This window comes from Balaenoptera borealis (assembly GCF_965194805.1).
Source record: "Balaenoptera borealis genome assembly, chromosome: 2".
Classification (NCBI taxonomy): domain Eukaryota; kingdom Metazoa; phylum Chordata; class Mammalia; order Artiodactyla; family Balaenopteridae; genus Balaenoptera; species Balaenoptera borealis.
The window spans coordinates 128,384,611-128,403,443 of NC_138867.1; the positions used below are offsets into that span (position 1 = coordinate 128,384,611).

Below are 18,833 nucleotides of genomic sequence, written 5' to 3' on the forward strand. Positions count from 1 at the left end.
GCTCTGAAAGCTTGAGAAGCATTTTTTTGTTTCTTTTTTTTGGTTTTTTTTGGCCGTGCTGGGGGGCTTGTGGGCTCTTAGTGCCCCGACCAGGGGTGGAACCCGTGCCCCCTGCAGTGGAAGTGTGGAGTCCTAACCACAGGACCACCAGGGAAGTCCCTCAAGAATCACTTTCTAGGCTGGAAACTACTTGGAAAGTAGAATATCCTTTTTTGGTCATCCACAAAGCAGTGTCACAGACATGTAAAGGATTATGTCCCTGATATTGCCTGTAGCATTAGCAAAAAATATGTAGAAAGAATTATGAGGCCATGGTAATGTCCACAGCAAAATGCTGAGCAAAACTGCTGTGTCTCAAGAACTGTAATTCGGTTCTCTCCACACCTCTGCGAGGGGAGGTACCATTTTTAGCCCCACTTTGAAGATGAAGAAACTGAGGCTTAGGGAGGTAGTGTGCCCAGGCTCACAGGGCTAGGAAGTGGTGGAGCTGGGATCAGATGTGGTCTGTGCCCTCATTTGCCAGGCCATACCCACTGTCTGTCACTCCTGTTCTGTGTAGGCAAAGACCAAGAAAGCCAGCAAGACGGTGAACTCCACGGCACACCCTGCCTCCGGGAAGGCAGTAGCCCACCTCCTCACCAGGAAGTCACCCCAGAAGGCGGCAGGGCCCTCGGCAAATACCATCCTGGTCTCAGAAACTGAGGAGGAGGGCAGTGTCTCGGCCCTCAGAACCACTGCCAAGCCTGGTGAGCGGCCCTGCCCTCTAGGACCGGGCCCCCCGAGTGCGGGCTGAGGAAGCAGACCTGGGCGCTGCTTTGTCAGGCCCTGGGACCTTCTGGAATTCTGTGGGGTGTCTCTATGACAGCGAGGACCCCCACCTCAGGCCATTTTCCCCTCCCCTGGGTGAGGAAGAGTCAGCTGCAGGGACACCTCAGGCTTTGCGGAGGGCGTGTGAGCAGCCGGGGTGGGGTTGGAGCCCTTTCTGGTTTATTGCTCTCAGGTGGGTGCGGGGCCCGCCACAGAGGCTCAGAGGCTAAGCTGAGAGGCCTGGGCTTACCTCCGTCTCCCATGTAAAATAGGCATCTGCCCTGCCTGCTGCTGTGTGCTGGTGGAAGGAGATCTTGTGAGCCGTCAGCTCCTGGCGCTCGTGTATTAGGACCTAACATCATAGGCCTGACCTGGGCCTCAGAGCCGCGCAGGAGCACAGGGGGAGTGGCATGCCCCTGGGCTGTGCGCCTTCTAGAGAGCGCGGAGCTGCGGCAGGAGGAGGAGCGCTCGCACCTGGCCCTGAGTAGCTGGCGTGGAGGGTGCCGGCGAGGGGCAGGCGGGTCTGGAAAGGCCCTCAGTCCCTCCTTGTTTATTCCTCAGGAATGGCGGCCGCCAGCCAGGCCGCCAGCTCCAGCGAGGACACCTCCAGCTCGAGCGATGAGACGGACGTGGAGGTAATTGCCGCCCATCCTCAGGAGCTGCCCTCTGCAAACCTCTAACCCTCCTGGGGGCCTGGCCGGGGCCTCACCTACCAGGGGCACCAGATGAGTTCAGCAAGGGTGTCAGGGTGACCGGGAGCTGGGAAGGCTGAGACCTGCGGAGGCGGGGAGCCAGGCGCTGCTCACTGCTCTCTAGGCAGGCGAAGGTGTGGGGCTGGGGGGAAGAGACGCCATCCTGCCTGTGAGGTGGGGGGAAGCCTTCCTGGGAGAGGCGGCCCTGGACCACGGCCTTGACGCACAGGAGGCTTCACGGGGAGGGAGGTGGGGGGAGGGGTATTCGAGCGGGAAGAACTGCACGAGCAAAGGCCACGGGGCAGGAGCGTGGCTGTCCGGGTGACTGGGGTGTGGGGTGAGGCTGCTGAGGGGGCTCTGGGCCTGCTGGTGAATGCCAGGCCTCAGCACCGGCCAGGGGCAGGCAGGTCTTTTAGTCTGTGGCCGTGTCTATTCTGTGAACCGTGACCTGGGAGGAGTCCCCGCAGGTTATTCCTTATTGTGCACCTTCCAAGCGCCAGGCCTTGGGGAAACTGTGGTAAGCAGGATGGGTGGGGTTCCTGCTGCCGTGGGGAAGTGGAGGGGTCCCTCAGAAATTTAACTGCCGTGGTGATGGTTACTATGAAAGGGAAACGTGGAGAGCTCTGAGGCGTAGTAACAGGAATGTGACGCAGGCAGAGGGACAGCATGGGCAGAGGCAGACACAAAACGAGTTTGGTGCTTTTAAGCAACGGTGATCTGCAATTTCATCAATGAGGCGGAAAGTGATACAAGGTGAGGTCAGTAGGCAGGGGCCAGATCCATGCCTGACCAAGAGGACTGCTGAGAGGAATTTGGGTTTTATTCTGGAGACTGTGAGAAGCCACTGCAGGGCTACAGTCACAGCGGTAAGATGGCCTGACTTACAGTTCGGAAAGATCGCTGGTTGTGGCCTGGATCGGAGGACAATGCTGAATAAACGTAATGAGGTGGTTGAGGGGCTGTTGGAGTAGTGCTGGCAGGAGATGCTGGTGCCTGGCGCCAGGACACCCAGGGGAAAGGTGTTGCAGAGGGAGAAGAGTAGGATGCAGGGATGGATTGGCCTGGCACCCACGGTGCTTCCTACCTTGCCTTCCTGCCTTAACCAGTCACCCACGAAGGTGGAGACCTTGCTCCCAGCTACCCCGGGCCTAGCTGTGGGCTGCTCCCCACATTCCGTCCCACCTTTGGGCCCTGGTTACAGCCAGCCATAAGGACGCCCTGGGCTCCCATCCCCCAGGCCCTGCCAAGGGAATGAGCAACACTCCTGGCCCTGGGAAACCAACAGCCAAACACAAAGCTTCAGTGGGCCAGAGCCCAGAGAGGGAAGGAATGTACCCCAGGAATCTCAGCAAGCCAGTGCCAAGACTGGAGTTCAGATCCTAGCCTCCTGGCCCGTGGGGTGGCCACCATGACGAGATACTGTAGCTGGAGGGACAGACAAGCATGAGCTGTCCTGGTTGAGAGTGGCTGCCCCTCTGCTGGGCCCTGTGTGCCAGGTGGGAGACGAGCATCGTGGTTGAGAGCTCCGCCCCCAGAGCCATATAGACATGGGTTCAAGTCACAGCTCTGCCCCTCCGTATTGGTGTTGAGTGGTTTAACCTCTCTGAGCCTTTTGTCCTGTACTGGAAAACAGGTGTAAAGATAGTATCTGTCTTAGGGAGTTGTTTGAGAACCAGATGACATTAGGAAAGAGCTTTACAAACTATGAAGCATCTTATACTCCTCACGGGTGGAGAGGATTATTCTCTGATTCCATCCTCTTGTTCCAGGTGAAACCTGCAGTAAAACCACCACAGGTCAAAGCCTCAGCAGCTGTGGCCAAGGAGTCTCCAAGGAGAAGGGCAGCCCCGACCCCAGGGAAGGCGGGATGTGTGACACCCCAAGTCAGAGGGGGTGCCATGACCCCAGCCAGCAGGGCCAAGAAGCCAGAAGAGGTCTCAGAGAGCAGCGAGGAGTCCGAGAGTGAGGAGGGGGCCCCTGCGGGGACACCCAGCCAGGTGAGGCCCAAGGGAGGCCTGCTCCTCGGGGTTCCCTGGTTCCCTGGCCCCGAGACTGGTGGAGTAACTGTGTAATGAGCACCTTCCCTGCCAGAGGAGACTTGCCGTGGAGTTTGGAGAGAGGGAGGCGGGGCTGTGGGAGTTGAAGGGCAAGGGCACCTGGTTTTGCTCCAGCTGCTTCTGGAAATGGCCCTTCCTGTCCAAGCAGTGGCCTGGAATGGCTGCTTCCCAAAGGGCAGGTGCTGCACCCCACCCAGTCAGTAGCCGCTCCCTTCACCCCAGTTTCCCTGTCTAGTAAATGGGCTGCTGTCCTTGTCCCAGCTAGTCCTGCTGTGAAGGGGCTTGAGAAGTTTTAATTACCTGGTCCTCTGGCTTCTCAGGCCAAATCATGGCTTGTTAGCAGACAGGAATCCGCTTCCATTCCATCTGCTGGGACCCCCTTCTCCTCGCTTGGGTAGTCGCAGCTGCAGCTGGGCATGTCCTAAGGGAAAGCCAGAGAGGCTGGGAAGCTGTTGGAATCAGAGAGCAGGGAGGAATAGGGGTCAGACAGGTGGTCAAAGGCCCCTGGGAGCCCTGAGCCTGCCCACCCTGGGGCAGGGCCATCATGGAGAACTGCTATAAGGAACTGCCATCTGTCTGGGACCCAGGGGATGAGGCGGTAGTGGTAGTGGTAGTGAAATGGGCAGGGGGTGTGAAGGCCCCGGGAATGAGGAGGTATGGCCATACTGGCTGGTCGGCCATACCGGCTGGAGCACCGGTCAAGGTGGGGAGTGCAGAGAGAAGCAGGGGGTCTCGTGAGCCTCACTAAGGCCTCGAGCCTTATTCTTAAGGTGTCACGAGGGGATTTTCAGAAGGAGGGGAGCAAACTGCACTTTCTCTTTTACTAGGTGAAGGCCTCCGAGAAAACTGTCCAGGTCAGAGCTGCCTCGGGTCCTGCCAAGGGGACCCCTGGGAAAGGGGCCACCCCAGCACCCCCTGGGAAGGCAGGGAGGCCAGAGGAGGACTCGGAGAGCAGCAGCGAGGAGTCGGACAGCGAGGAGGAGGCGCCAGCTGCCCAGACTCTGCTGCAGGTGAGGCCTGGGGAGGGAGGGTCCCACAGCCAGCGCCCCATCCCAGGAGGCCTTCTGAGGCTTGTTCTCCCGCTCTGCATGCGCCCCAGCCACGCTCAGAGCCCTGCGCCGTCTCACCGTGTGGTGTGGTGTCTGCGGTGTGCTTAACCCTGTCCGCTCTCCTGTGTTTCCTCACGCCCACCGTCTGGGCTCCCTCCTCTAATACTGCTTCTCTCGCTCCAGGCAAAGCCCTCAGGGAAGATCCCCCAGGTCAGAGCCACCTCAGCAGCACCTGCCCAGGTGCTTTCCCCTGGGAAAGGGGCCCCTCCAGCACCCCCTGGCAAGGCAGGGCCTGCAGCCATCCAGGCCCAGACCAGGGGGCAGGAGGAGGACTCAGAGAGCAGCAGCGAGGAGTCAGACAGCGAGGGGGAGGCGTCCACAACCGTGCCCCAAACCGCGAGCCTGGCTCAGGTGAGGCTGGAGGGATGCCCGGCCCGGCCCTGTGCATCGCCTGCAGAGACCCTGTGGGCCTCTCCTCCTCTGCACCCAGAACCACTGCCCTCCATCCGCTCTCCTCACCTCCTGTCTTACCTCACACACATTCCCCCCAAACCCCCTATCCTGACCCTGTCCTTTGTCACTCCCAGGCAAAGCCCTCGGGAAAAAACTCCCAGGTCAGAGCTGCCTCAGCCACAAGCACGGGGCCCTCAGCGAAGAGTGCTGTCCCAACGCTCCCTCGGAAGGCAAGGGCTGTAGCCACCCAGGTGGCAAAGTGGGATGCGGACTCGGAGAGCAGCAGCGAGGAGGAGTCGGACAGTGAGGGGGAGGCGCTGAGGGCAGCGGCCTTGGCCCAGGTGAGGCCCCTGCTTGTCAGTCTCTTGTCTCCGGCTCAGTGCCGGAAGCCCCTCCCCCTCTGCTCACCATGCCTGTTGACCCTCTCCGTCTCTGTGTCTCTGCACAAAGCCACACTTTGGGTGCTCTCCCCTGAGCCTGTGTGTCTCGCTGCAGGCAAAGTCCTCGGGGAAAGTCCTGCAGGTCAGACCTGCCTCAGGTCCCACCCAGGGCCCCCCTCAGAAGGCCGGGCCTGCAGCCGCCCAGGTCAAGACTGAAAGGTCCAAGGAAGACTCGGAGAGCAGTGAGGAGGAGTCAGACAGTGAGGACGAGGTCCCCGCAGCCAAGACTCCAGCCCAGGTAGCTGCCCCCGCCGGTCAGCCCCACAGGGAGCGGTGGGGGAGGATGGCAGTGGGGCTCCAGCCCTGAGCAGATGGGGGCTCTGAGTCCAAGATCCTTCTGTAGCTTCTGACTTCTGTGTCCCCTCAGGCGAAATCAGCTGTGAAAACTTCTCAGACCAAGGTCTCCCCAAGGAAGGGCACCCCTATTACACCCGCATCTGCCAAGGCCCCACCAGTGCAAGTAAGCGCGCCAGCCCCCTGGAAAGCAGGAACGGTGACTTCGCCAACCCGCACATCATCCCCAGCGGTGGTCAGGGGCACCCAGAGGCTAGAGGAGGACTCTTCAAGCAGCGAGGAGCCAGAGAGTGAGGAGGAGACAGCTCCCGCCGCCTCAGTGGGACAGGTGAGGCGAAGTTTGTTTGGCTGGGGCAGGGCCAGCCCCCACGTGGTCCTTTGGCTCCTGTGACATGCCTCTTTTCCACGTCATTCCAGGTGAAGTCTGTAGGGAAAAGCCTCCCAGTGAAAGCTGCCTCGGCACCCACCAAGGGGCCCTCAGGGGCACGGACCACCCCGGGGCTCGCTGGGAAGGCAGGGCCTGCAGTGGCCCAGGTCAAAGCTGAGGTGCAGGAAGACTCAGAGAGCAGTGAAGAAGAGTCGGACAATGAGGAGGCGGCCTCAACTGCAGCACAGGTGAGACCTGGGGGGAGCCAACCTGCCCCACCCACACCGTTGCCTGGGGTGGGGCTGAGGATGGGCTTACCTAGGCTGCTCTTGCCCCAGGTATGCAGAAGCCTGAGCAGCAGCCTCAGCTCAGCCTCATTCCACACTTTCCACTCGTCTCCTCTGCCCATCAGAGCTCCAGGGTCGAGCTCCAGGGTCTCCTTCATCACCTTTTGAGCTCCCACTGAGATTTCTTTTTACACAAGCTCTGTTAAGTACCCCATCTGCCAGGTGCCAACTTGTCTGGGGCTCCTTTGGCCCTGGCCCTTGGAGTTCCCAGCCTAGATGGGGGGACGTGGACATGTACAGATTATTTCAGCATGGTATGATAGTAGGGTTGAGATGGAGGGTGTGTGCCTAGGCTAGCAGGGCGTGGCAGGTGATGGTGTCTAGAGGTTTCTCAGGAGAGAAGACCTCTTGTAAGAAGTGGCATTTAAACTGTGGGCTGAAAGAGTTGACCAGGTGATGTGGAGTGTTCCGGGCAGAGAAACCAGCCTGCGCAAAAGCCAGGGGGTGGGAGAGTGCCTGGCTTTGTGAGTTTCCCCAAGCAGAACATTCTGGTGGAATCCCTAGGGGAGACCATGTGAATGCCAAATGGTGGGAGGTTTGGAGCCAGGCTGCCTGGGTTCAAGTCCTGCCTCCACGTCCTAGCAAATGAAGTAATCCATTAGGGCCTCTGTTTATTTTTCTGTAAATTGGAAATCAACCTGCACAGAGTTGAGAATTTGATGAGATCTCAGCTGCCACACCCAGCAAAGGGCCTGCACACAGCAAGTTCTCATCCGTCTCCCTGAGGGAGCAGAATCAAGAGTTGCCTTCCAGCCTGGGAGAGCGGAGAGAGGTGAAGATATCTCACTCCCTGCATTCACCCATCCATCATTTATTATTTTTAATTGCCGCTCTTTTTTTCACTAACCACTCAAATTAGTCATTTCTTGTTTCCCTGTACCAAAGCACACATTTTTATGGATTTTTTTTTTTTTTTTTTTTTTGTCCTGATCTCACTATTATCTTGTGGGACCCAGGGTCCTATCATTCCTTTACTGAGATTTTAAACTATTCTTGGCCTTCACAGAGTCTCGGGTCAACAGTCTCCTATCCTGTTTTTCCAAGCTACGGACATATTCCAGACCAATGCCTTAAAAGTTTCAGTGTGCCAATCACTTAAATATCTGTCTTCCCATTTGAGCCTCCCACCTGAACTATGAGACGGTGTTCATTTACTTTGGTTTCTGGAAGAGGAAATTGGAGCGTAGACGAGTTGTTTGGTGACTTGCTCCAGCCCCACCAGCGCCTGCTTCCAAAGCCTTTGCCTTTCCCACTTCCTTCTGCTATATCTTGGCCAAAACTTTTCCAGCCACAGAAATGGTCATACTTTGGGGCCTTATTTTCTCTCAGGTTGAAAAATAGAGCAGCCAGTCCCTCTCTATAGGGGCGTAGCCTTATAGCCTGATGCTCTGTCAGAAGCTACTGCCTTTCCTAGCTTCAAGAGGTCTGAAGAGCTTCTGCTAAAACAAGCAGGGCTGATAGGAGTCTTGTTGGCCACCTTCTTTTGCTCGCCTTCATCTGAAGGATGAGGATAATAACTGCCTCTGTTGTGGTGTTATTATGAGGATTGAAATAATACTTGTATGGCCTCACCCACAAAATGCTGTTCTATTCTGCTTAGCATTGCTGGGGTCAGAAATGAGTCACAATCTCTGATCTGCTCAGAGACACCCAGCCAGCTCAAAGTAAACCATCCGTTGAGGGAATTGAGGTTCAAAACAAATTAACAGGACTTCCCTGGTGGCGCAGTGGTTGAGAAACTGCCTGCTAACGCAGGGGACACAGGTTCGAGTCCTGGTCCGGGAAGATCCCACATGCCACAGAGCAACTAAGCCCGTGCGCCACAACTACTGAGCTTGCGCTCTAGAGCCCACGAGCCACAACTACTGAGCCTGCGTGCCACAGCTACTGAAGCCTGTGCACCTAGAGCCCGTGCTCCAGAACAAGAGAAGCCACCGCAGTGAGAAGCCTGCGCACCACAACAAAGAGTAGCCCCTGCCCGCCGCAACTAGAGAAAGCCCGCACGCGGCAACGAAAACCCAATGCAGCCAAAAAATAATAATTAATTAAAAAAAAAAATTAAAGTCAGAGAATCCGTTCTGGAAAACCAAATGTGCCAGAGACTCAGGAAGGAGATGATTCATGACTTAAATATCATAGAAAGACAGCCCTTGTGTGAGAAAGGCAGGAGAGAGATGTTCAGTCAGTGTTTGATGAATGACCAGATAAGTGGTGTGGTGCCTTCTGGGCCTGACCTTGTGATGTATGTTGATCTCATGTCCTGTGACATTGTTACACATGCTTACCAGTTCTAGTGGCTTTTGTAGATTCCTTAGGATTTTCTCTATATGGATCATGTCTGCAAATTAAGGGCAGTTTTACTTTTTTCTTTCTAATCCAGATGGCTTTTCTCTTTCTTGCCTTATTGCACTGGCTAGAACCTCCAGTAAAATGTTGAATAGTAGTGATGAGAGCAGACATCCTTGCCTTGTTTTTAATCTTACTGGTAAAGCATTGTCTTTCACTCTTAAGTGTGATGTTAGCTGTAGGTTTTTCATAGATGCCCTTGATCCGGTTGAGGAAGTTTCCTTCTATTTCTAATTTGTTGAGAGTTCTTATCATGAATTGGAGTTAGGTTTTTATCAAATACTTTTTCTCTATTGAAGTGATTTTTTTCCCTTTGTTCTGTTAATATGTGTTACATTAGTTGATTTTCAGGTATTAAATCAATGTTTCATTCTTGGGATAAATCCATCTTGGTCATAGTGTATATTCCTTTTTATTTGTTGCCGGATTTGGTTTGCAAATCACTTGTTAAGGATTTTTGTGTCTGTGTTCATAAAGAACATTGGTCTGTAGATATCATGTGATATCTTTGCTTGGCTTTGGTATTGAGTGATACTACCTCATAAAATTAGTTGGGTAGTATTTTCTGCTCTGTTTTCTAAGAGTTTGTGTTGGATTGGTATTATTTCTTTCTTAATAGAATTCATCAGTCAAGCCAACTGGGCCTGGGCTTTTTGCTTGTGTGTGTGTGGGGGGGGGATTTTTAGTTACTAAGTCAATTTCTCTAATTGATATTGGTATATTCAGATTTTATTATTCTTGAATCAGTTTATATTTTGTACCTGTTAATAATTCTGTGCACAGTTAATAATTTGTGCCTTTCTAGAAACTTGTCCGTTTTCATCTCAGTTGTCTAATTGGTTAACATAAATTTGTTCATAATATTCCCCTATAATCCTTTTAATATCTATAGGGTCTGTAGTGATGTCTTGCTTTCTTTCCTAATTTTTGGTAATTTGTGTCTTCTGTCCTATTCTTGGTAAGTTTAGCTAAAGACTTATCAATTTCATTCTTTTCAAAGAAACAACTTTTGGCTTCATTGATTTTTCTGTATCATTTTCCTGTTTTCTGTTTCATTAATTTCCACTGTGATCTTTATTATTTCTTTCCTTACTTTGAGTTTGATTTGCTCTTCTTTTTCTAGCCTCTTAAGGTAGAATCTTAGTTTTTTTTTCTTTTCTTTTTTTAAATTTATTTATTTTGGCTGTATTGGGTTTTCATTGCTGGGCACGGGCTTTCTGTAGTTGCGGTGAGCGAGGGCTACTCTTCATTGTGGTATGTGGGCTTCTCATTGCGGTGGCTTCTCTTGTTGTGGAGCATGGGCTCTAGGCGTGCGGGCTTCAGTAGTTGTGGCACGTGGGCTCCAGTAGTTGTGGCTCGCGGGCTCTAGAGTGCAGGCTCAGTAGTTGTGGCGCACGGTCTTCGTTGCTCCGTGGCATGTGGGATCTTCCCAGACCAGGGCTCGAACCCATGTCCCCTGCATTGGCAGGTGGATTCTTAACCACTGCGCCACCAGGGAAGTCCCTGGAATCTTAAATTTTTGATTTTAGCTCTTTCTTTCTAATGTAAACATTTAAAGCTATAAATTTCCTTCTGAGGACTGCATTAGCTTTGTCTCATGAAGTTTGAAATGTATTTTTAAATTTTTATTCTTTGTATTATTAAGAAGTGGCTTAACTTCCAAATGTATGGAATTACACAGATTTCTTTTTGTTGTTGATTCCTGATTTAATCCTGTGTGGCTGGAGAATATATTTTGTATGATTTCAGTTCTTTTAAACTTTTAAGACTTGTTAGGTCAACTTAGACTTGGTTTCTTTTGTTTTGTTTTTGTAAGTCTATGTAAAAAACATTACTCCCCTCTGGATGACTTGAGTTCTGTGCTGCTAACCACCTTAGCCTTAGTCATACATAGTCCATGCTTTAGAGAATTTTCTTTCTTCAATTCATGACTGATAATTTCACTTGGTCCCATGTGAATGAGGGAAGCTGGGTTGTAGGGCATATCACTGTTCAGATGACATCTCTGAAGGAGACAGGGGCCTTGAGATGATGCCAAATTCCTCATCCGATTTCACATTAGCAAGGCTTGCTTTCACACTCTTATCAAGGATTTTGCTCTTTGTTGCTCTTATGTCTATAGTTCTGTTTATAGACCCTGACAAGCTTTTAGGGGATTCCTTGAATATCAGTTTAGGTTAGGTTAAGCTGAAGAAAACCTCAAACAACAGTGGTTTTCCTTTTTGTTCTGCCATCCTGAGTACTTGGCTCCCATCTCATAGACTAATATGGCTGCTTGAGCTCCAGCTGTTACCTCAGCATTCCAGGCAGCAGAGAGGAAGAAGACACATTTCCTACGTGTGTAAGAAAGTCAAATGTATGCTTGACTTACATCCATTAGCCAGAAGTTAATCACATGGCCACCTAGCTAAAAGGGAGCCTGGAAAACACCTTTGCTCTGGGTAGTCTTATACTTAGCTAACAGTAAGAAAAGTTCTCACAGTAATAAGTTTGAGTGCTTATTGTGTGCCAGGCGCTGTGTTAAACACTGGGAATCTCCCATTTAATCCTCACCCTCCCTATGGGTAGGCCTCATTTATTCCCATTTTATAGAGGAGGAAACTGAGGCCCAGTGAGGTCAAATGATTTGCCCAGTTTCACACAGCTGTTACTGGAGGAGCCAGAATCCGGACTTAGGCATCTGACTCCAGAATCGGCATTCTTGGCTACCTGCTCTATTGCATCTCACCCCCTTTCCGTAATTCCCTTTCCTCCTTCCAGGTGAAGACCTCAGTGAAAACCCCTCAGACCAAAGCGAACCCAGCTGCCACCAGAGTGGCTTCAGCCAAAGGGGCAGCATCAGCTCCTGGAAAAGGGGTTTCTGCAGCTGCTCAAGCCAAACTGGGGTCCCCAGCCAAGGCAAGTAGGACCAGTGCCAGAAGAGGTGCCGGGGTGGGATGGAGAGGAGGCCAAGCAGTGGCCCCAGCCTGGACAAGGGTCCTGCACAGGCGGGAGTGATCTCCCCACAGCCATGCCCTGGGTGGGGCTTCACTTAAGGGGAACTGCGCTTTCCTCTTCCTTCCCCAATACTGTTCCCTCCTCATGATTCAGGTAAAGCCACCAGCAAGAGCCCCCAAGAGCAGTGCCGTCTCGGGCAGGGGCCAGGTGTCTGTGCCGGCTGTGGGGAAGGCACTGGCTGCAGCAGCCCAGGCCCAGCTGGGGCCGGTCAGGGGCCCACAGGAGGACTCGGAGAGCAGTGAGGAGGAGTCAGACAGTGAGGGGGAGGCGCCCGCTCAGGTGAGGCCCGGGAGGGCAGAGAGCAGCCCTGTGCTTCCCCTCTGTGCCAGGAGCCGCCCACAGCACAGCTACACATGCCCCATGCATCTCCCGTCTCCCTTCCCTGACTCCGCTTCTCTCACTCCAGGCGAAGCCCTCAGGGAAGACCCCCCAGGTCAGAACTGCCTCAGCCTCCACCAAGGGGTCCCCCAGGAAAGGGGCGGCCCCAGCACCCCCTGGGAAGGCAGGACCCCCAGCCGCCCAGGCCGGGAAGCGGGAAGAGGACTCGGAGAGCAGCAGCGAGGAGGAGTCAGACAGTGACGGGGAGACGCCGGCAGCTGTGCCCCCAGCCCAGGTGAGGCCTCATGAGGAAGCAGCTACAGTGCCAGGCCTCTGAGCCACCGCCACCTACTCCTGCATCAGAACGTGGGTTCAGGGCCAGGTGAAGAAGGAATTAAGACCAGATTAAGGCTCTGACCCCAGGATCCTTTCCCCCAGCTGCTGTCCCCCATGTCTCCTTAGGTGAAACCTGCTGTAGAAACCCCCTAACCAAGGCCTCCCTGATGAAAGGTGTCCTATGCACTCCCATATCTACCAAGGCCTCCACAGCACGAGTGGGCACACCAGCCCCATGGAATGCTAGGCCAGCAACTCCCGCCAAGCCCCCAAAGATGTCACAGAGGGCCATGAGGAGGCTTGGACTGTGATGCAGGTACCATGAGGCCCTGGGAAGCTGGAGGAAGTCACATCCCTCACCTGGGCCTGGGGCCTCCTGTAGGCATGTGTATCTCTCAAGGAGAGCTCTTCTAGCTTAACGTGAAGCCTGGGGAGTGGGGAGAGGGAAGGAATGAGCAACCGACTTTTATCTTGACCATTTTCCCTCTGTCTGCTTGCACAGAAGAAGTTCAGGGTGACAAACTCCAGGACTCGCAGGGCTCAGACATGTGATGGAAACGACGGGCTCAGGCCTAGTAGAGGTGATAGATGGCAACTGACATGGAGCCTTGGTGTCAGGAGAGACAGTAGGCAGTGGTGGCAACCAGTACAAACTGGAGAGCCCTTGTCTCATCTAGAAAAGCAGTCCCTGTCAGCTCCAGCCAGTTGTGGCCTGGTGGAGATGGACCCTTTGTGAGGCCAGATCTTCCATTTCTTTTTTTTATTATTATTTATTTATTAATTTATTTATTTATTCATTTATTTTTGGCTGCATTGGGTCTTCATTGCTGGGTGCACGCGGGCTTTCTCTAGTTGCGGAGAGCAGGGGCTACTCTTCGTTGGGGTGCGCGGGCTTCTCATTGTGGTGGCTTCTCGTTGCGAAGCACGGGCTCTAGACACGCAGGCTTCAGTAGTTGTGGCACACAGGCTTAGTTGCTCCGCGGCATGTGGGATCTTCCCAGACCAGGGCTCGAACCCGTGTGCCCTGCATTGGCAGGCGGATTCTTAACCACTGCGCCACCAGGGAAGTCCCTTGAGCTTCCATTTCTTAAGGGAAGCTGGAAATCCCTGTTCCACGCTGAGCTCTAGCCCCTCCTAGATTTCTGTTTTCTTCATGAGTAAACAAGCACCAAGAAGTGTAAGTGCTCCTAGCACTAACCTCTCTGCCTTCAGTGCATCAGACCACTACTGAACACGCTGTCTTATTGATAGGGACAAAGGGATGAAAGATGTTGGCCCTGCCCTCAAGGAGCATATAGTCTGTAGGGCAAGACAAAGTGACCAGATTATTGGAGAATGTTCTGGTTGTGCTCTGATGGTGCTGGGAAAACAAGTGTCTGAGAGGCCAAACGAGAGGATTGAGCTGAGCTTGGAGGAAGACCTGGGGTTCCCTAGACACAAAAGTAGAGACAGACCCTCCAGGTTGGGGAGGGGAGTGTGGAAAGGGAGGGGGGTTGTAAAGTCAGGTGGGTTCAGCAAAGGCCAGCTGTCCTGTAGGCAATAGTCACTTCTAGTTGCTTGTTACCAGTAACATTTATGGGGGCCTAAATGCCAGACTAAGACACAAGGGTCCCAGCCATGTTTTGGACTGTGGTGCTTTTTGTAAAGTTTCTTTTGTTTGTTTTTTATTTTTATTTTTTTTGGCTGCATTGGGTCTTCATTGCTATGCTTGGGCTTTCTCTAGTTGCGACAAGCGGGGGCCACTCCTCGCTGCGGTGTGTGGGCTCCTTATTGTGGTGGCCTCTCCCATTGCGGAGCACAGGCTCTAGGTGCGTGGGCCTCAGCAGTTGTGGCTCGTGGGCTCCAGAGCACAGCTCAGTAGTTGTGGCGCACAGGCCTAGCTGCTCCACGGCATGTCAGATCCTCCTGGACGAGGGCTCGAACCCATGTCCCCTGCATTGACAGGCAGATTCCCAACCACTGCGCCACCAGGGAAGTCCCTGTAAAGTTTTAAACAGGTTATTGTATCAGTCGGGACATCCTAATCTGCAGGAGAAAACAAGAGCTACTTCACAAGCGCTTAGACGCTAAGGGGATTGGTTAACTCAGTGCACGATGTTTCAGGTTAAGGTGTCTGTAAAGGTCGTTCCTTCAGGTCAGCATCATCTGTCCTTCAGCTCAACATCATCAGTGACTCAGTGCCCTGCCCGCCCCCTGCCACCCCCCAAAAAAGTCACTCACTGATGAGAGGCCTGCAGTTCCTGTGATTGGCTAGGAGAAGTAGCCACCCTCTCCAAAGCCTGTGGTGGGAACCCCCAGAACAGAGTCAGGGTTCTGTGAGCAAGGAAGCCATGGGGGCATGGCTGTTGCAGTGTGCATTGTAGCTGATTCATTTTAAAAATTGGGAAATACACAAATCAGGATCTTCTAGCTTTTCTTAAGAAATTGAGGCTCAGGCAACATGAGTCCTGCTTTTCTGAGTGGTGAAAGTGGGGCCTTCGCACCAGTAGGGAGGCCCAGAGCTGCCCTCTGCACCTACCTGGGCTCCCCTGAGCTGGTCACCGCCAGCACCTTGCTGATTAGTCACTGCTCTCTGAGTCGTCCTCTGGCTCCTGACGGCTCTTCCCAGCCAGCCCGCCCCCCTCATTTATGCCTGGTCCGGCAGGAGGGGATAACAGCCGCTCGGAACACTCAGCCAACTCCTGCTTTTAGCTGGAGGTGTGACAGCCAGATGTGAGCTGTGCTGGGGCCACTGGCCCCACCCCTGCCACCTTGTCCCGGGCCACTGTCACCTCTTATTCCAATGCCCGGCCAACAGCACGCCAGCCCTCAGGTTTTAGTGATGTCTGGCTCACACATCCCTTTCACGTTCAGAGTCAGCTCTGTAGGAAGGATAGACAGAGTGGAGACCTGTGTTCCCAGTGGCTGTGAGGCATGCCGGGCCAGCAGCTGTGCCCCCCGTGTGTATATAGGGGGGTCATGCTATCTTCCCCGGAGACTGAGGGTCGTTGCTCGCTGGCCGTGGTTTCCCCACCCCAGCCTCTCAGTGGTGCTGCCCCTCGGCTAACAAATGCCCCCTCACCCACCATATGCTTGTCCCGTCAGAAGGAGGGTAACTCCAAAACTGCCAGAAGCAAGACCCTGGCCCCAGCGCCCCCGGAGAAGAAGGCAGAGGGGTCCTCAGCCAGCAGTGATGAGCTGCCAGCGAGACAGGTCGGCCAGGCCTTGTCTCTGAGGACACTCAGGCTCAGAGCTGGGTGGTGGGCCCGGGCGCGGGAGCAGATCTGTCCCACTTAAATAGCACTTCCCAGTTTCCTGAGCTCTCTCCTCTGTTTTAACACCTTCATCCTCACAATAACCCCGGGAGGCAGGCAGCAGAGCCAGACGGTGTAGGGTCAGAGCCGGCTCCCCCGCCCTCCAGCTCCAGGGCCCGGGCTCGCCTGAACCATGCTGAGGCCCGGCTGTTCCAGCTGTGAACAGACAGGGTGGCAGTCCTGCTTCCCCGCTCTGCATGCTGGCGCAGGTACACAGCGTGCCGCCCGACAGGGAGGGCCTGTAAACGCAGGAGGGCACGTGGTGGTGCATCAGGAGTCAAGGCCCAACAACTTGAAGTGATTTCCCCAGACTCCTATGACCCATAAGGAGCCAAGGAAGGGGCAGACGCTGATACCCCTGCTTCCTGTTGGGAACCAGGAGCCTTCTCTGCAGGGCCTGTCAGAACCCCACAGGCCTGGTCCCAGACCGCACTCATGCACCTGCAGCCCATCCTCACATGCTGCCAGCCGTCCTCCCCTGACTCTACCCCTGAGGACGGGACCAAGCCCACCTTGTCTGCCCAACTCCAGAGGCCCACTTTCACCTGGCAGGTGTCTGAGCTTCTGTGTGAACCCCAGGCCTTGCCTGCAGCTGGCACTGCCCTTTGTCCTCCTCTAGCCCCAAGTTCCTAGAAGCTTCTGCCAGGCCCTTCAGAGATGCTGGAGCCCGCAACCTCCAGACCAGTGGGTCTCCTTAACCAGCTCCCCTTAAGGACTTTCCTGGTGATCCAGTGGTTAAGACTCTGCGCTTCCACTGCAAGGGGCACAGGTTCCATCCCTGGTCGGGGAAGTTCGGCATGCCACGCGGTACAGCCGAAAAAAAACCAGCTCCCCTTAGATATCATACCACGTGCTAATCAGTCCATCGGTAGAGTCAGATGCCATTTGCACACCCCCAGTGCTGGGGTGCTCACTGCCTTTCTCTCCTTAATAGCCTAGATTAGAAAAATAACCATGAGCAACTCCGTTTACCATTGGTCACTTCCTGAGTGCCAAGGACTGTGCTAGGCCCCGTACTTTCATTGTTCTGTTTAATCCCCACAACAGACCTATGAGGATAGGTGCTTCTTTTATTCCCATTTTGAGGAGGAAGGAATGAGGCCCAGAGAAGTTGGGTGAGCTGCCCTGGTGTCACAGGGCTGTAGCAAGGGGACAGACCCGGTGTTTGAACCCAGGCTGTCCGCTCACTGGCACTACCCCGACACTCCCCTCCGTGGCAGGAAGGAAGCAGGGCTTGGACACTGCCCTCTGGCTCTCTGTGGAGCTTTTTGGAGGCTGCCCCCTTCTCTGAGCAGGATCGAAACAGCTGGGGGGGGGGGCCGCTTCGCCCTTCTCTGCGGGGGTGGCCTAACACAATTAATATGAACATCATGCTTAAACTGAGCCATTTAATTGGTACGTTAGTCCTCAGTATTCTGGAGTCCCTATTAAAAAAGAGGAAAGAAAAAAGTCAGCACGTTGTGCGTTCCCCGGGAGGATTCAGGGAAGACGGCACAGCTCAGGGAAGCTGCAGCCTCCTCCTAACTGGGGGGGTTTTATCTCCTTAATCCCCAGCTCAATAATTATGATTATTATCGTTATTATGCGTTTATCAGGCACTTCTCTGTTGACGAGTTTCACTGTTTTTATTATTAGCCCGTCCATGCGGGAAAGGGATTGATCCCAGGGTGGTGGGCAGAGCCCCAGGCTGGGAGGCAGAGAGGGGATGTGGTCCATTCCCAGGCCCCCTCACCGTGCCTCAACCTCCCCCCATGCAGGGGATGGGGCCTGCCCCCTTGCTCTGACGGGCACCTCAGGGGGTGGTCCGTGGCTCAGCCCTGCTGTGCTGGCATTAACCCCAGGCCAGGGTCTGTGCTGGGGCCTGGGGTAAGTACCAAATTAAAAAGACAAGGCCCTGCCTTCAGAGTTCCAGGTTGAGTCAGAAAGAAAGAAGAGTCCTGTAAGAAGCTAAATGAGGGTGTTAAATCAGAGGCTTAGCATGGTTGGTCCTGGAAGGAGTTCCTGTCTGGTGCCTGGAGGACTAGCTTCCAGCCCTGGCTCTGATACCAGCTTGCTGGTCACCCTGGGTAGGGCCACTTGCCCTCGCTGAGCTTCAGCCTTCTCAACCCCTGGGGTGAGATTCCCTGGGGGCTGGTGAACCATGGAGGCGCCAGGCCACATCCCTGGGAGTGGGATTTCTCATCTCCCTGGGGTGGAGTGGGCCCAGGATCTGCTAACCAGTCCCAGGCAGTTCTGGGAGAGGCTTTGGAGAAGTGCTGCCATCCAGAGCTCGGGTGCCTTCATGGCCTTGGGGTCAGCAGCCTGGGCCAATCCGCCCGACCCCTGCTCTGCCCCAGACTGGAACGAGGGCACTCTTGTGATGCGCTCAGCTGTGACTCCTAGAAGGCCCCCGGGTTTGGTCCTACAGACGTCAGACCCTGTAGTAGGAAAGGGGCGCCTGCATTCCCTCTGGGCCCTCACTGCCCAGCACCTACACGGGGTATCCAGCCAGATGTTCGGGCTGCTTCCATTTCCAGTGCGTCTTTTCTGACGTACCCCAGAAAGAAGGCCCTTGTCACCCCTGTGTGTACTGGGCAGACCAGAGGCCCTCCGGTGAGTGAGCCCAGGCTGGGGTTACTAATAGCCCTTTCAACAGGTGGGAGAGTAAGGCCCACGAAGCTCAGGGGCTGGGCCACAAGGTGAGGTCGTGGCAGAGGTGGGATCAGAATTGCATCCCACATACCCCTGGGCAGCACAGCTCTCCTTCTGAAGCCTCCTCCCCAGTCCAGGGCTCAGCCAGGGTCCCCCTCGTGCCCTGCCCCCCAAAGCCAGGCCCCCTGCCCAGCCCCCAGCCCGGGGGAGGGAGGGGTGCACGGCGTGGGCAGGTGGAACAGGGCGGAGGCTTCTGCTGCGGAGCTGCTTTTAACATCCCAGACGCTATTGTTTGCCTCAGTGGGCTTGCTGCCTCTCTTCGTCCCCGACAATCTGTTCCTCTGTCTTCTCACATATATATAGATCCCCCCTCCCTCAACTGTAAGCCTTCTCCCACTTTCCATCT

General features: G+C 54.4%; 1 protein-coding gene across 6 annotated transcripts in view; it reads left to right on the forward strand.

Moving 5' to 3' along the window:
• Positions 1-18,833, forward strand: part of TCOF1 (treacle ribosome biogenesis factor 1) — a 38,585-nt gene that overhangs the window by 8,182 nt on the left and 11,570 nt on the right. For all 6 annotated transcript variants that reach the window (XM_082380130.1, XM_082380126.1, XM_082380125.1 and 3 more), the window contains exons 5-16: positions 560-746; positions 1,369-1,442; positions 3,269-3,496; positions 4,384-4,566; positions 4,789-5,016; positions 5,193-5,399; positions 5,554-5,736; positions 5,866-6,120; positions 6,210-6,407; positions 11,613-11,750; positions 11,943-12,128; positions 12,256-12,462. In XM_082380130.1, the coding sequence (XP_082236256.1) occupies positions 560-746; positions 1,369-1,442; positions 3,269-3,496; positions 4,384-4,566; positions 4,789-5,016; positions 5,193-5,399; positions 5,554-5,736; positions 5,866-6,120; positions 6,210-6,407; positions 11,613-11,750; positions 11,943-12,128; positions 12,256-12,462 (2,274 nt within the window). The remainder of the gene's footprint in view (positions 1-559; positions 747-1,368; positions 1,443-3,268; positions 3,497-4,383; positions 4,567-4,788; positions 5,017-5,192; positions 5,400-5,553; positions 5,737-5,865; positions 6,121-6,209; positions 6,408-11,612; positions 11,751-11,942; positions 12,129-12,255; positions 12,463-18,833) is intronic.